Source organism: Pomacea canaliculata, linkage group LG10, assembly GCF_003073045.1.
Source record: "Pomacea canaliculata isolate SZHN2017 linkage group LG10, ASM307304v1, whole genome shotgun sequence".
Classification (NCBI taxonomy): Eukaryota; Metazoa; Mollusca; class Gastropoda; order Architaenioglossa; family Ampullariidae; genus Pomacea; species Pomacea canaliculata.
Genome location: NC_037599.1, coordinates 24,919,516 through 24,935,290, shown reverse-complemented (window position 1 = coordinate 24,935,290; position 15,775 = coordinate 24,919,516). Strand labels below are relative to the sequence as shown.

Here is a 15,775-nt window from a genome sequence, read left to right as displayed (position 1 = left end):
AGTGAGTGAGTGAGTGATGGTGAGGCATGAGTGAGTGAGTGACGTGACGGAGTGAGGAGTGATGAGAGTGAGTGAGTGAGTGAGTGACGCTATTTTTCCCGGAATAGCGAGTTACACAGCCCCGGGCGCGCCGATAACTTTATACGCGAGAAGCCAGACCGGAGAGCTTCTCCAGGCTCTCGTGCATACGAATTTTTCGCTCCTATCCACCCGGATGAGCTCTATTACCGATTAGACCCCTTCTCCGGTCTACATGCATACGGGGCCTGCTCACCCGACGGTCATTGCGATCTGCTCACCCAGCTAAGGAGGGTACATAGTTTACTGGAGCTGTGGTGGGTTCCTCGGAAGGGGAAAGGTCAGGGTTACAGGGGAGGGACAAACGCAGTCGATCGACGTGTGTTGTTGTTGTTTTGTTTACTGTGGGAGGGAATGTGGTGGACAATCAGGGGGCACATGTTACTGGGCACTAGCTATCGTTGACTACACTGCAAAACTAGAAACATTACAGCTGAAAGGTGAAAGTATCGTTTACATCGTTACAAATAGCTTAGCTATCCGCTTGGCATCGTTAGCCACCCGACTGACGCCTAGTGAGGTGGTGCACCTGTCTCCTGCTTCCTCAAGCAGAAAGGGAAGGAGTTGGCGCAGACGAAAGTTTGAAAGTTTTTGAACTTTTGACCGAGTTATAAATAGCAACCATTAACATCTCTAAGTCCCTCGCTTGAGACTGACCATGTAACGGATCATCCATTAGAAAAAATGACGGGTGGGCAAAGCACGACCCGCGGGTGGCTTGGGACTGACACGTCTGCCAAAATGAAGTGCATTTGTTTTTATTGGATTTTGTTATTCAACCTAGATTGTGCTGATAGGTGTAGCCTGACTGAAATGTAATTTATCAAGTACGACAGTTGTAGAAATCACAGTCAGTAACATTGTAAACAAAGTACAGAGGTAACAAATAACGGCTGACATGTCTGATGGAGTCGTTAGTGAGCATCGTGTGTGTGTGTGGGGCTGGTTGTAAAGTTTTATTGTGAGCCAGTTCTAACAGCTTCACTTTACACAATAAATACGGCAAGTGAGCGCCGTTAGGTACTCATTGTTGTTCATTCCACTATCACTAGGTGTGTTGTATAGTCACCTGGCCTGTTGTTGTTGTTTTTTTTTTTTGGTTGTTGGTTTTGTTTTTGGTTTTTTGAGGGGGGGGGGATGGTTACCGGCCCACATCACTTAGAATTTTGTCACCGGCCCGCAAAACGGAAACTTTGCCCACCCCTGGGTTAGATTTGGAGCTGCACCAACACTAACAATGAAACTTCCTGCGTTCCCTTGGGGAAAAAAAAAACACGAAGGGAGCAAACCTGGAAGAACACATACTCCCTCCATTATGAGGGTGTGGGGTCATCGAGTGATCCGAGTTGAAGTCCCAGCCATTGCATTTAGTCGTATAGCATCCTGAAACTACTGTGTAGTTAATATTGTTATGGTTGTTATTAATAAGTGTTTGGTGTGATTACAAATTGCTCAGTTCTGTGAAAATATTAATTTAAACAGTTTAGAGAGATAGACAAGGAAAGAGTTTACAATAAGTTACGGACTGAGGACAGGAGTAGAAATTTATTATCTGAGTCCAGCAGACATACTGACCGCCATACACCAGTGCATGCAATGTATCCGGGGTATCTGTATGACCTGTGATCACTACTTCAGGATGTTGTGTGTATAGACGTGAACACCCTGTACACGTGTGTGTTGTGCTTGCATCACGAGGGATGGCATGCACTTGATGACCTTCCTGACAGACAAATCTTTATGACTTGTGAGGAAATGTCTGTCACACCCTTTATTTTGTTTAATCTCTTGAAGAAAGCATTTTGAAACGAGAATAGAGGAGAGAGAAGTTGTTGTGTTCAGCTTTTGGCGAGCGTTGTTGTAGCTGGTGTTGCTGGCATCCCCCGCACGTGCAGCAGGTTGCGGAATGTTGCAGGCGGACAGACCGGGCGCCATGGTGACAGGAGGATGGAGTGCAGGGTGCTGATGGGGGCAAGATTGGGACCTCAGACTGTGGAGGGTTGCACTCGATGGACTCGTGAGGTATGCCCGGGACTCCCCTACTCCCACGGAGGCGGGAAAGTGTCCCTGGGTGATGTCCTTCATCACGTGTTGTTTGTTTGTAACCAAGTTCTGTCATGTTTACACCGAGTCGACAGGCGTGTGACTCATTAGAATGTGTGTGTGTGGTGAGCATGGGGATGGGTGTGTATGTGCATGTGTATGTACGTATGTCTGCGTGCGAGTATGTGTGCATGTCAAGTCAAAGGGGTATTGTGGGGTGCTTGACCATTGTTTGCATACTTGCATAGAGAGCACCCGAGTGGAGCTGCTGTCTGCCAACTGACTGCCCGACTTCGGCGACAGTTGCTGTAACTGTGGGGATGGAAGTGGGGGTGTGTTTGACAGACAAAAAGTGTGTGGGTGTTGTTCTGGGTACAAGGTGTGATAATAAGACAGATGGGACAACGGGCAGAACTGTGCAGCCTTAAAACAACTGAGTTTTTCATTGTACATTTCAAATTAATTTAATGTGCAGCTGATCGTTCCATGCTACATCTCATACTGCTTCCGATTATCAACACAGTAATGTAAACACATTCACATTTAAAGTTCTATTTACAAATCTTGCTTTCTTCTCAGTTTTTTTTTTAACAAATCAATGGCTGCTTATTTTTTGTGCGCGAAGTAGTAAACATAAATATGCTTGTACCTATTCCTAAGCCCTTTGTTGCCCCACTATTCAAGCTAAGTGCTCCATGTTTATCGCAGACAACTTGACATTTCCAGCAAAGTGTAGCCGCTGGCAGGAGAGAACAGACTCCCTATAGTCTATACGGTAGATGTATGGCTGGGAGTGCAGGGGTCTGGCTCCTGTCAGGGGCTCACAATGGTGTCGCACTTGAATTATCGTGTTGTTTTAAAAGCTGGGTGCAAGGCTCGAGTCCTTGTTCAAGTGTTTCTATTGTTTCCCAGCTGACAGTGTGGTCGTGGGCGAGCGGTGCTCACCCTGCTTGTCTCTACAGCGCCCTTGGCGAGTCCATCAAACATCTTGTGAGTCTGCAAGGCCTGGACTGCCAGTAATTCTGTGTTAAACACAGACATTTAGCTCATGTTGTTATTGTTGTTACACCCTGCAGTTTAACGATGCGAGTGTGATCATTATAGTTTATAAAACTTATCGGGAATCACTTTAGAAAGTACATTATCTAAACAAAAACAAAAAATTAAATTAAGACAATCGTGAAGCTAAGACCGGAGCTGGATCCTGGTGATGACCTGGGTGTGGCGGCGGTGGTGGAGTAGAGACTGTTGTAATAACGGGCACGTGAGATGTGTTTCAAGATGGCGATATGTCTAAATAAGGATTTAAACTCGTTGGATGGTACGCGAAATGCTTAAAACCTGTTTCTAATTGTTTTCTCCTGTTCAGCAATTAAGCGACTGCCCGCCATCATTTGCTGCCATTTTGTGAGGAGTTGGACGAGAAACATTCGCCACCACAGAAGAGCATCATGCGCTGATAGTGAAGATCCTCCCCATGCTGAGACACGTGACTGTCCAGTTGTCTAGGCAGCAACTTTTATTGTATATAGGTCCAGGCTTTACAACACAACAAAAGACTGTGGTGTAATTTATGTGAGGCGACAACGACACAAAATGACAATTAACGTGTGGCTAAACATGGTGATTATGACTACTACACCCCTAATTTATTTCTCAACATGACAAGACAACTGTACCTCCCCCCCCCCATCCTTCTCGAGGTATGGACACACGGGAGATATGTGCACACCAACACCACCGTGTACAGACAGAGGTCTACGAACATCACCGTACACAGAAAGAGATCCACAACTCTATAGGAACATCTATATACAGATATCATAGTGTAGGTGTGTTTATGTTTATCAGAAAAACTTCTAGGAGAGGTGAGACTATTTGACAAATCAGCCAGTTGTTGCCTAAATGGTTTGACCTGAGTGCGAGGCTCAGTCATTTCAAAATAATAATAAAAAGTTTTGCACGGTGTCAAGTTGCAACTGCTATGATCACGTTTCTAAAGTGGCACCCGGGGTATGTCACGAATTGTAATACATGGCAATAAAACACAATAAGGAGACCGCTGAGGACAATAACAACACCGCCGTTGTGAATCAGGGCGAAAGTAGTAGCTGTCGTCTGTCGTCTGCGCCAAGTGTCAACGCGCAAAACCGCAGGGGGTCGACCCCAGTCAAAAGGGGTCTTGGCAAGAACGACAACCCGGGAGAACGGCCAGGTAGGATTATGGATGCAAAGCCCCTTACCTGAGCGTCAGTCGCTAGCGGCTGGTCCACTGAAGGTGAGCGCCAAGCTACTGCCACCAGTGACTGCACCGCGCTGTACCACCCCACCCCACCCCACCGTCTGGGCCCCTTGTGCTGGCTGACATCTTGCCGGCAGACGACTGTGTACCTGCACACCTGTTGAAACCGCTTGACAAGCAAAACTCGGCCCTCGGCCCTCCAGGCCTCCACCAACAGCCTGCGTGAGTGCGTGTGACACAATGAGATCAGTGCTGCTACGAGGCACATAAAGAAAGTAAATGAAGACCACAGTCGGGTTTTGATCGCCTTAGAGCTTGAATTACGACTTTCTACAGCAGACATTACTCTCTCCTCCTGTATTCCAACCTCTCGACAAGGTGGAGTGGGGGGACTGGGTGTGTGTGTAGGGGGGACTTGTGAACACACAATGACTGTGACTCAGCTGGAGTATGTTCACATACATGAAAGCTCAGACAAACAAAATGGTCAGGTAACCTGACAAACTAACAAACAAGCACGGGCACACAAGACGAGCGAGAAAGCACTTAGAGGTATTATGTATACATGTATGTATATAGTATGCAGGTATGTGGATGGGAAGACAGCTACAGGAGCAAGGCAAAAGAAAGGTGTTTTCAGCAGGTGAATAGGCTTAGCTATTACAAGTCATTCAACTATTATTAGGAAACAAACCTTTCCACATGCTGAGCTGACATTTTTCTTTTTTTTTATTATTATTTTTCAATAATACAACATATATGACATTTATACATTAATTACTGCATTCATTCAGTATAGAAGGGGGGAAAAGAATAGAAGGGGGGAAAAGAATAAAGAGGAAAGACGAGGAGAAGAGATGAAAAAGAACATCCTAGCTTCCACTAACTGTGCTTATATTACTAATTTTTGATATGGTTTCCAAATAGCTTCAAATAGGTCCAATTTACTACTTACAATACTATGGTATCTTTCTGTATTATATCGGTATTTTACAATCAGTAAAAAGGCATGTATAGAGGGTATATCGTTTTTCCATTTGCATACATAAATGTAATATTTTGCTAACAAGATAATTAGGTCTAACACTTTATCCGTACAAATCTTTGTACAAATGTTGTCATGTACACCAAATAAAATAAGTTTTTCAGAAAAATTAAAATTTCTTAGTGTTGTACATTTCTCAATCATGACTCTCTCCAGAAAACACTAACATGTTGACATTGCCATAACAGAGCTGACATTTTTCACCTTTTAAAAGGTTTATTTAAAAAAAACAACACTCAGAACCAACAACAAAATAAAGTCAAGGCTTTTAAGCAGCCATGACAGCCACATTTTTTTCATGCCATCAAGTGTCGCCGAGTGCACGCACAACAGCATCAGGCTTCGTCTTCGCCGTCAGATGTGACGGCCTCACCGCTGGTCTCGCGTGAAGCGGTACCGACAGCGGGCCTGCAACGCTCAGTTGATTGAGCCTGCGAAGGTAAGAGTGAGGCGGTATAAAACAACAGTCATACCACGTGATTCATCAGCTTATCAATTTAAACGAGGACGAAATAAAATAAAACTTAAGCCTCCTACCTTTTCTGCATCTAGAACTTCATTTGCTCTTCTATGAAATTCTAAATGCAGATCTCTCTGCGCTTTTTCCGACACTATTTGCTCCATAAGGTCGTTTAATACTTTTAACATCGGCAACTGTCTCGGGGCGATTTTAAAGGCATCTTCCGTTGTTGTGCTTGTACCCGCCTGTAAATAATAATAAAAAGACAATTAATGTTTCTAGGCATGCATATGTGTGTGGGGGTACATTGGATGTGTATGTGTGCGCGAGAGGGAGAATCCAAATCAATATAAATCAGTTTTCTACATGTAAACAATAACATTGTCACACTTTCAGCACTATTTGCTTTCCAACCCGAAAGAGCGAGTGCGCTTACCTAGAGAGCAACTTATGTCCTACAGACCTACACGACAACATAATGTAGGTAGGTAAAGGGTACGACCTACAGAACCAGCTAAGTTAGGGAAACAACGTATTGCAAATGTACTTGTTCTTGTGCATTCCCTTTTTATGTTGTGGTAAATTATAGTAATCTTCTAAACATACTAAATTGCCTCGAGTTGTTTTTTCATTGGGGTGATACATGCTGGGGACTCGAAAAGCTAATTATAGAGTGTAGATCAGCAGTTTAGTACAAGCGCATGCAGTGAAATGTCGACGTGATTTGGTGGGTGTCGACGGTAAAAGACATACACGTGCATATTTCATACCTTCGCCTCCTCTTCCTCCTCAATGCGAATTCGTTTTCGACTGGGCATTTTCTACAAATCAAGAGAAAAGTAATTTCAAAATTATAAAATATTAGATGTGAAACATAAAATTTCAATAAAAATAACATGAAAAGGCTAAACACATATAGCTCACGCTTTATTAATGGTTTTGATTTAAAAAGATCCTTAGTTTCTACGCATGAGATCGCTTCAACATCGAGTCTTGCTCAACAGTCTAGCACTCTAGCTACACCCAGGGCCGTGCTTAGGGGCAGGCGGACGAGGCATCTGCCTAGGGCCCCGCGCTTCAAGGGGCCCCGAGCTTTTAAATTAATCGTAGGCTTATGTTGTAATGTGTATGCAGGGTGCTGTCAATGATAAAAGACGAGATATCCCTGAGGAAAAAAGTGACTTTAGATCCCAACTAAAACCGTGTGATCGTGGCGTGAGGGCCCCGCACATGCCCTTTGCCTCGGGCCCCGCGGGGGCTAAGAACGGGCCTGGCTACACCGCCCTATATACTGATGGACTGTAGCACTAGACTCTGATGACAGCCAAACGTAAAACTTCTATAAATTTTTTTTAAAATACATCTTGGTTTCTATTACTATTACGCTAAATGTTTTAATAATGCTTAAAGGTTTATAAAAAAATGTCTTTTAGATGTTTTAAAATGTTTCATCTACAACTTAAACCTTAATTATTACTGTAGAAAAGATTTTCTACTTACAGCAAGTTACAAAATGGAGTCTTTAACAGTTTTTCTCTCCACGTCATACCTATTGTTTTCGTCATCAATTCTGAAAACTTTCGTCATTTCCTCATGTGATGACCCAGTGACCTTTGTTAAGTTTTGTTGACGGTGTAGCATATATGAATCGTTGAGCAATATGAATCGTTGAAGCGAGGCATGGGAAGAGAAAGTACAGAACCTAACAAGAAATAAAATACTACAAAGTTAAATTTAACAGTTGATAAACAAATGAAACTTTTAGGTTCCAATTATTATAGTTTGCAAGTGATGTGGATAGTGGACTATTTTTGTTTGATATCCCTGCGCGAGTGGGAGATTGATCGTCTGCTAAAAAGTAAATACACGTCAAATTTAAATAAAAATAACATGAAAAGGCTAAACACATACAACTCACGCTTTATTATTGGTTTGGATTTAGAAAAATACCACGAAAATGTCTGCTAATTCATTCAACAACACTAGAAGATCCATAGTTTCTACGCATGAGCAGACCTCACTTCAACGATTCATATTTGTTTGATATCCCTGCGCGAGTGGGTGTTTGATCGTCTGCTAAAAAGTAAATACACGTCAAAGCAATGCCGACGGAAATTTGCTCTTCGTGCTCAAATTTCTGTGAGCAGGACACTGAAACACTGTCGAAGCTAAAGGTATGTGATTTTTATTCTTAAGTTAGTAATCAGAGCTTCTGCAATAGTTGTATATTGTATACTAATCGTATATATTGAAATGTATCAATATGTATGCCAGTCATAGAAACAATACCAAGGTGTTGTAAATAATTGGTTTTATATTTTGTTAATAACTTCTGCACATTGAAATACATATTTAATAACCCTTTTCAGGAAATGTTTATGTCTGCTGACAGAACATAACTTTATATATAAAACATCATTACCGACTAAGAAGGAACATGTCAAAATCCCAATTTGAATAATAAATATCACTGATATGGATTACTAAAGAGATCTATTAGTCAGGTAATCTAAAATCCACAAAAAAGTTCTGGCATCAATATTGCTCTGAATTAGTTTCTGAGCAAGCAAATACATGCACTCTGAAAATAAATCCAGACTTCAAACTCGAGAAATATTGCACTATGACTATACTCAATAGGCACTAGGGATTTATGTAAATTTACAATGCAGCAACAAAGCTGAACTATTTTGTCTATGACTGGATTATCATCACCAGGCTTTATTGTCATCAGGTCTATAGGGAGTTTAGACTGCAAAATGCCAAACCTTTTGTGAACAAAGCCTATAACTCTCTTAATATGAATTTGTACAGAGGCTATTTTTCTCATGTTTTCAACTTTAAGTTTTCAACTTTAACTTTAATGTAGCTGTTTTTCCCATGGAGAAAGTCTGGAATTAATAATTTAGCTTGATAAAAAAAGAACTTCATCTTCAATGTTTAAACCTCTGTCGGCCATACTTATATCATCTGGTATTAAATTGAACAACAAAGAAGTATTTTGAATTAAGTGTTTGTCTAAAGCCCTGCCACCAAATGCATCAGAAATGTAGCTGATTGACCCTTATGGTGTGATCCCAATCAGATATTTGGCAGAATGATATTTGCTGTAGTTGGAATAAACTTGGACTGATTGTTTGGCCCAAGGGTTTCTGTGTTTGAAGTCCAAAACAATCAACAATATTGCAGTAGATATGTCTAAAAACGAGAAGGATGCTCAGACAATTTCATAAAAGTGTGTGCTGTTGCTAGAATTCCATTATTACTTTCTCCCAATAGTATCCATAAATATATCTGATTTATTTCTCATATTGTCTTAGGATTTATTACCTGAAGGATATCAGCACCTTATCTGCAAATTTTGTGTGACCAGTGGTGCTAATGATCATTTTGAGGCTACTGTGAGAATTAACCTGTTTTCCAAAGATGATGTGCAAAAGTGGAAGAACAGCTTTCAGGAGTCTTCAAAAGTTACTTTGAGAATCAAAAGAACACACCCTTCTCTGTCAACTAAGATCATGTACAAGGTAATATTAATGATTTGTCATTTGCATTTCATAGACAACTCATAGGTATTGAGATGAACACTTTTGCCATACTGATATATTCTGTCCTTCAAATGTGTAGTCTTTTAATACATCACATTAGACATTAGGTCATTACCACTGAACAAACAGTATTTGCAATTTTTAATCTTGGTCAGCTTAGTCTTAATTTTGATAGAATGCTATACTCATTAAATGTAATATAATTAAGTGCACTTGTTAACAACTGTGAGTTCTAGAATCAAATACCATCTGGGGCTACCATAATATAAATATTTTGGGGCCGAGACAATACATTATATTCATGAATATCAAGGTTCTAAATGGACTTTGCAAAGCACAAAAACTCGGGATTCTACTTTTGTTGTTTCCTTTTGTGGGTCTTGTTTTATCTAGGTGATGTACAGGTGTCAGCACTCCACTCAGCCTAGATCATCAACTGCTGATGCTCGGAAAGGCTCAAAGAATACTAATTGCCCTGCCACAACATGTCTGACACTTTATCAGACGAACATTTTTGATTCTGATGGCTTCAAAAGGAAAAGCAGGTAAGGACTAGCGCTCCTTTTGAAAAAGAATTGGCGTGCACAAAACTATAGTAACAACCTATTAAATGTGGCTGACATACTTTCTCAAACACTCAAACATAGATACTTCTGTAAAATAATGTTTTGTCATTTGTTTTACTTGTATTTTTGTTTCTCCTTTTTATTTAATATGTGTACATGTCTTTTTGTTTTATGTATCATATGTTAAACTGTTTTGCATTTCTTTATCTGTTTTTATAGGTCATCGGACAGTCATCGAGCAGATTATCCTGCCCTCGTACACATAAATCACTGTCACAACCATGCCATCATTGCAGCCTCAGCTATCAAGCATAGAGATGTGTCTGAAACAACAAAGTTACGTCTAGAACAGCTGATGTTACAGGGCTATGCACCAAGTGCTGCTTTAGAAATGTATAAATATGACCTACAGTTGGAACATGGTGATGATTATGTTTACATCTCTGCTGACAGAGCTGTATGTCCTGATCGAGATTATGTATACAGGTAAATTTTTCTATGAATCTTTTTTGTCAGTTGAGGAAGTTTACACTAATATCTAGACAAAAGTAGACGTAAAAAGTATGTAACTCAAACGAAAGATATTATAAAGGAGTGAAAAAAAACATTTTCACATATGGTGTAAGAAAACCACAAGGCCGTGCATGACCATTGTCAATATCATTGTGTATAATGTAAAGCCAAAGCTTTCTCCCTTTTTTCTTGTACTGATTTATAGTCTGTTCCAGCCAGCACAACGGAGACTCATTTGATTTAATCAATATATAAACAAAAATTTAACTAATAGGCAGTTGAAATCTAGTTCTCAATTTTTGACATAATGCAAACGTGGACTTGAGCTTCTTTTTAAACTGGTTTCCATACCTTTTTCAACAACAGGTTGTACTACAAACTTGGAAAGGAAAAGTATGGTGAGACCAGAGGCGAGTCCCAAATTCCTCAGCTGAAAGAATTTGTTGAACAATTAGAGATAGAACTGTCACAGAGAGAATTTTGCACGTCAGTGAACACAGCCACCAAAAAATATGTTGTAATGGACATCACTCCGGATGACCAAGTAGTTGTTTCGATATGCACACCACTGATGCACAGGGTGCATAAATATTTGAAACACAGCTCAGAAATGGTTTTCATAGATGCTACTGGCAATTTAGACAGAAACCATTGCAGGGTGTTTCTTTTGTTGACGCACAGTTGTGCTGGAGGACTTCCACTGGGAGTCATTGTTACAACGAGTGAGTCTCGGGAAACAATCAAACATGCCTTACATCTCCTCAGTAACCTTGTAGGCAGTGATGGTTTTGGTGGAAGAGGCAGAAATGGACCTGCCATTTTTTATGACAGATGATAGCAGGGCAGAGAGAGCTGCCATCCATGATGTTTTTCCATCATCTGTGTTGTTTTATGTATTTTTCACGTTCTGCAAGCCGCTTGGCGATATCTTTGGGATGCAAAAAATGGCATCTCAAAGACTGATAGACCAGAACTTTTTTTTTTGATAAAAAAACTTATTTATGCCTCTACTGAAGATGACCTTAATGAAAAATTTCATGAGGCACTTCAGCATGAAAAAGCAAAGAATTATCATACATTTTTAGAGTATGTTAATAATTTGTTTCACAGAAGACATGAATGGGCTGTGTGTTATAGAGATGACCTGCCCATTCGTAGAAACAACACCAATAATTTTGCTGAGGCAGCAATGCTAGTACTTAAAGAAAAAATATTAAACAGAACTAAAGCATTCAATGTACAGCAGTTGCTGGATTTCATTGTACATCACATGGAAGCACACTACGAAAGAAAGTGCATAGACATATCCAATAACATTCTCAGTCAAGTTAAACAGTCACGATTTTTGATGTCCAATTTTCACAGCATTGAGAACATTGTTCAGATTGGGGATACCATATATGAAGTTTCCAGTTCAGAAAATATAGCTGAAACATATGTTGTTAATATGACAATAGGTGCTTGCACGTGCAAAGCTGGATGCACAGGAGGGCCGTGCAAGCACCAGGCAAGTATTTGCCAGCAGTTAGGGCTGACATCTTTTAATTTCATTCCAGAAAAGAGCCCTGAAATGCAACAGCTTTTATGTTACATTGGTTCTGGGAAAAACCATCCTCTCGACTGGTTTCAACCGTTACGAATCAAGGATGGGTGTGAAGTGAATAGAAAGGAGATGGGAGCTTTAAGAGAACAACACACCTCTGAGCAAGCTGATCAAGCTGCTGAAAATGAATGTATTTTAGATACAGAGGAAGCAGCAGACATAGACAACATTAGTCACAATGAACATATCACAGATAAAGAACAAGTTTATGATTCAGCTTCTTTGTTGGTAGACATACAAGACTTTCATAAATTATGTGAGCAAAAACTTGCAGCTGATCCTGTTACATTTGGTGCTGGTTTAAAGGCATTTTTTATGCAAACCTTGCACAAAATTAAAACTGATACACATTTGGTAAGTGCTTTCCATACCTTTGGAAAGTACACTGGAGTTAGTCTACCTACAGGGAAAAGAAAAATAATCTCTAATAAGCGAATTGGCATTCAGCCTACATCTCTGCAGAGGAGACAACGTGCTGTGCCTGGTCTAAAAAGGCATGGTGCAGGCCGTCCGAAAAAGCCATCTGAAGGCGAGATACAAGCTTGCCATGAGAAAGGTAAAAGTAGGAATTTCTCCTCACTTTCAGGGGCTTTGTTACCTACTAAAAGACGAAAAGCACCTCACAGCTTAAAACATTGTGTGTCGCAAAATACATCCCTGGGAGGAACTCATTCAAAAAAGTAAAACATAGCTTTTCTAAGATTAGTTGATACTGTTACTTTAACCATTGTTTTTGAAGAAATTTTGCACATCACATCTGATGAAGATAGAAAGAAATATCTGTAAAACAAGGAAACTACAAAAAACTGTTTTAAAAGGAAAAAGACAACCATAAAATAGTGAGATGTCTAAAAGACAACTTAACTGCTTCTAAAACCTTCAACTGTATGTCCTGTCCCTACTAAACAATGGTTTAATTCAGAAGCAGCTACTTACTCATAAAAAACTGTGAGTTGCTTTCATAGACTTTTGTCAGGCGTTTGATATGATTTTAAGAAACTATGAAATGTGTTACTAAGAAGTGGTTTAAAAGAAAAGAATGTTTTTAGCAATTTCAAACATAATGTAATTAAAATCTAGACTGTCGTAACAGGAACATCTAACTTGCAGACATGGTAGATTTCTTTTGTTAATGCATCAGTCCGGTATATTGGATATTTGCTCCATCTGCTAAGAATGGCACAGTGAAGAATCCAGAGGAAAGCCTATTTAATGATATCACTACTACACAAACAAAACAAGAGAACATGTTAACATAGTTATATGATTTCTTTGTATAAATATATCTTTGTATAAATATATCTTTGTATAAATATGATTTTGGCATGGTAAAGGAATGTCAAGGCGCTGGAGATGATAAATTTATTACAAATCCTGAAACAGACTGGTAGACTAGCTGTCACCACCAGCAGTAACATGATATTCAAAGCATTTCAAGATATTTTCCATATAATACATTCAATAATATTATTTTAAGCAATTATCTTGTGTGGCTGAAAGGCAGAGGCATAAGAGATTGGTAAAGTTTAGAATGGGCATACAAGTTAATAAATTTTGATTACAGGATGACCTATGATTAATATTAGTGTTTGTACCGGTGTGTTTACATAACTGCATGGTGTCAAATGGTTTAATGCATACCCATACTTGTACCTGTGCATGTTTGTGCTTATACATAATTCTATTGACTATTTACTTTTTACATATCTGTGTATATATGCATATGCATGATTGTAATGGTTTGATGCATGTCTGTATTTACACCAAATGCATTATACATGATTCTTATGGGTTAATGTATGTCTGTATTTATACCATGTGTATTATACATGCACCAGTAGAAGGCGCTCATGATTAAATTAATGTATTATACATTGTGTATTATCAATTGGTACCCCCCTTGAAATAATGCCTTTCACTAATACAGTGTAGGTTGGCTATTCTGTGTTCATCTCTCGTCTCGGGCATGCTGCATGTGGCATCTGCTTTCAGGGCTGACTGCCTTGCCATGACATAGCCTTAGTCGCTGGCTGCCTTTGCCGTAATATATAGCCTTAGTTGCTGGCTTGGTGTAAAACACCAGTAACCCCCTGCCACCCATGAAATAGGGCCAGAAGCCTTAATCATTAAAACAATATTGTATCATATCATATCTTAGTAACTTTAAGTCTAAATTCAAAACGTGTCTATTCAGATCAGCGACTTCACTAAAACCTTGTCCTGACCATGAGCATGCATAACACGTGTCTGTACTTCCTTTGTGTATGAGCAGGTGTCTGTTGTAGAAGTGAGCATGTATGTTAAGCGTGAATATGGGTGTATGGTTGTTGGTTAATTACTTGACTTCTGTATATCATTACTTTGAAGTGCTCTGAACAGATTATTCAAAAAGTTCTATATAAATGTTAAATTATCACTGTGGTGATCACATCTGTCAAAAATGTTAAATGATATTTTGCATGAGACGATTGTAGTTTGACTTTTTTGGACAAACTCCACAAGTGGATCCAAATATTTGATGCGTATAAAGGTACATATAGAAGCTTGTAATTTTAATGCTCTTCGTATAATTGCACTGTGTAAAGAGCTATTAGATTTTAGATATGAATATAGAATAAACACATGGAAAAAATGTATATATGTTTGGTTGTTTATTAAATTTCTGTAAACTTTGTTGGTAAAGTTGGATCTTGACAGCAAATTTGTGAGAGAAAATAACAGTAAAGATGATATAGAATAAAATCTGCTGATGAAATGCTAATGCAAGAAAACAAACTACTGAGATGCAGATACAAAATACAAAGCAATAGATAAAACAAAACTTAGCTCATGAACTTTGTCATAATAAATGATCTACATTCCATCAGTGTCACTTTTGTAAGAAAATAAAAATGTTGCATCATAATATCTGTAATCAAATTACGCATCATTACAGTGACTAAAATATAAAAATATATATGCATAACAACAAAAGTGACCAGAGAAAATCAGCTTGCGTCGTTTGACTGTTGAAAGTCGAGGTTCCTCGTATCGTACAAAGTCGTTGGTTGTGTGTTCTCTGTATGAGATCCGGAGCAGCCTCCTCAGCCACTTGGTCTCCAAAGTCTGGATCCTCCTGTCCGTCTCGGCGAGCAGAGTCCACGTGTCACATCCGTAGAGCAGGACGGACACTACCAGGCTTTGTACAGCTTGTACTTGTAGTCAACCTTATCTGATGGCTATGCCAGATCCTATCCAGTCTAGCCATTGCCGCTGTTGCTGTCGCCATCCTGATGTGGGTATCTGGGGTGGAGCTGCCGTCCGTGGAGAGGGTGGCTCCCAAGTACTCGAAGCTCTTGGAGCCTGTCCGCCGTTCACAGAGATCTCTGCTTTGTCACTGCCACTGACACAACTTTGGTCTTGTCAGTGCTGGTCTCCATTCCATGTGAATGTGAACTGTCTGTCAGTCTGTGGGTGAGGTCTTGCAGGTCTGTGTCAGTGTCTGTGTCAGTGTCAGTGTCTGTGTCAGTGTCTGTGTCAGTGCCTGCTAACAGGTCTGTCGTCTGCGAAGCGTAGGTTGCAGATCGGTCTTCCACCAACTGAGATGGAGTATGATGGTCGTGGAGAGATTTGAGCATGATGAACCCGAGAAGAAATTAAACAGCACAGGTGACAAGGGACATCCTCCACGTATGTTG

At 39.9% G+C, this 15,775-nt stretch overlaps 1 protein-coding gene and 1 long non-coding RNA gene across 3 annotated transcripts; one reads left to right on the top strand and one right to left on the bottom strand.

The window, feature by feature from the left end:
- Positions 1 to 1,184: 1,184 nt before the first annotated feature.
- LOC112574357 lies at positions 1,185 to 7,582 on the bottom strand. Of its 2 annotated transcripts, XR_003101422.1 has the most exons (3): positions 7,369 to 7,582; positions 5,946 to 6,689; positions 1,185 to 5,839 (listed from the first exon to the last, which is right to left on the bottom strand). It is a non-coding gene; the product is annotated as an uncharacterized LOC112574357 (long non-coding RNA). The 2 variants fall into 2 exon arrangements; XR_003101421.1 differs by lacking the exon at positions 7,369 to 7,582 and having other exon boundaries at positions 5,946 to 6,946.
- A 242-nt stretch (positions 7,583 to 7,824) lies between these two features.
- On the top strand, positions 7,825 to 15,137 carry LOC112573124. The gene is made up of 5 exons (XM_025253176.1): positions 7,825 to 8,042; positions 9,189 to 9,395; positions 9,810 to 9,961; positions 10,202 to 10,468; positions 10,862 to 15,137. The coding sequence occupies exons 1-5, from the start codon at positions 7,971 to 7,973 to the stop codon at positions 11,328 to 11,330; spliced, it is 1,167 nt and encodes a 388-aa protein (XP_025108961.1). The 5' UTR covers positions 7,825 to 7,970; the 3' UTR covers positions 11,331 to 15,137.
- Positions 15,138 to 15,775: the final 638 nt, after the last annotated feature.

What these genes read in the sequence shown, in the direction of transcription:
- LOC112573124 (XM_025253176.1), top strand. Translation starts at nt 7,971, where the DNA reads ATGCCGACGGAAATTTGCTCTTCGTGCTCAAATTTCTGTGAGCAGGAC. An exon ending in CAACTAAGATCATGTACAAG is followed by an intron (nt 9,396 to 9,809) that starts GTAATATTAATG and finishes TGTTTTATCTAG; the next exon opens with GTGATGTACAGGTGTCAGCA. An exon ending in GGCTTCAAAAGGAAAAGCAG is followed by an intron (nt 9,962 to 10,201) that starts GTAAGGACTAGC and finishes CTGTTTTTATAG; the next exon opens with GTCATCGGACAGTCATCGAG.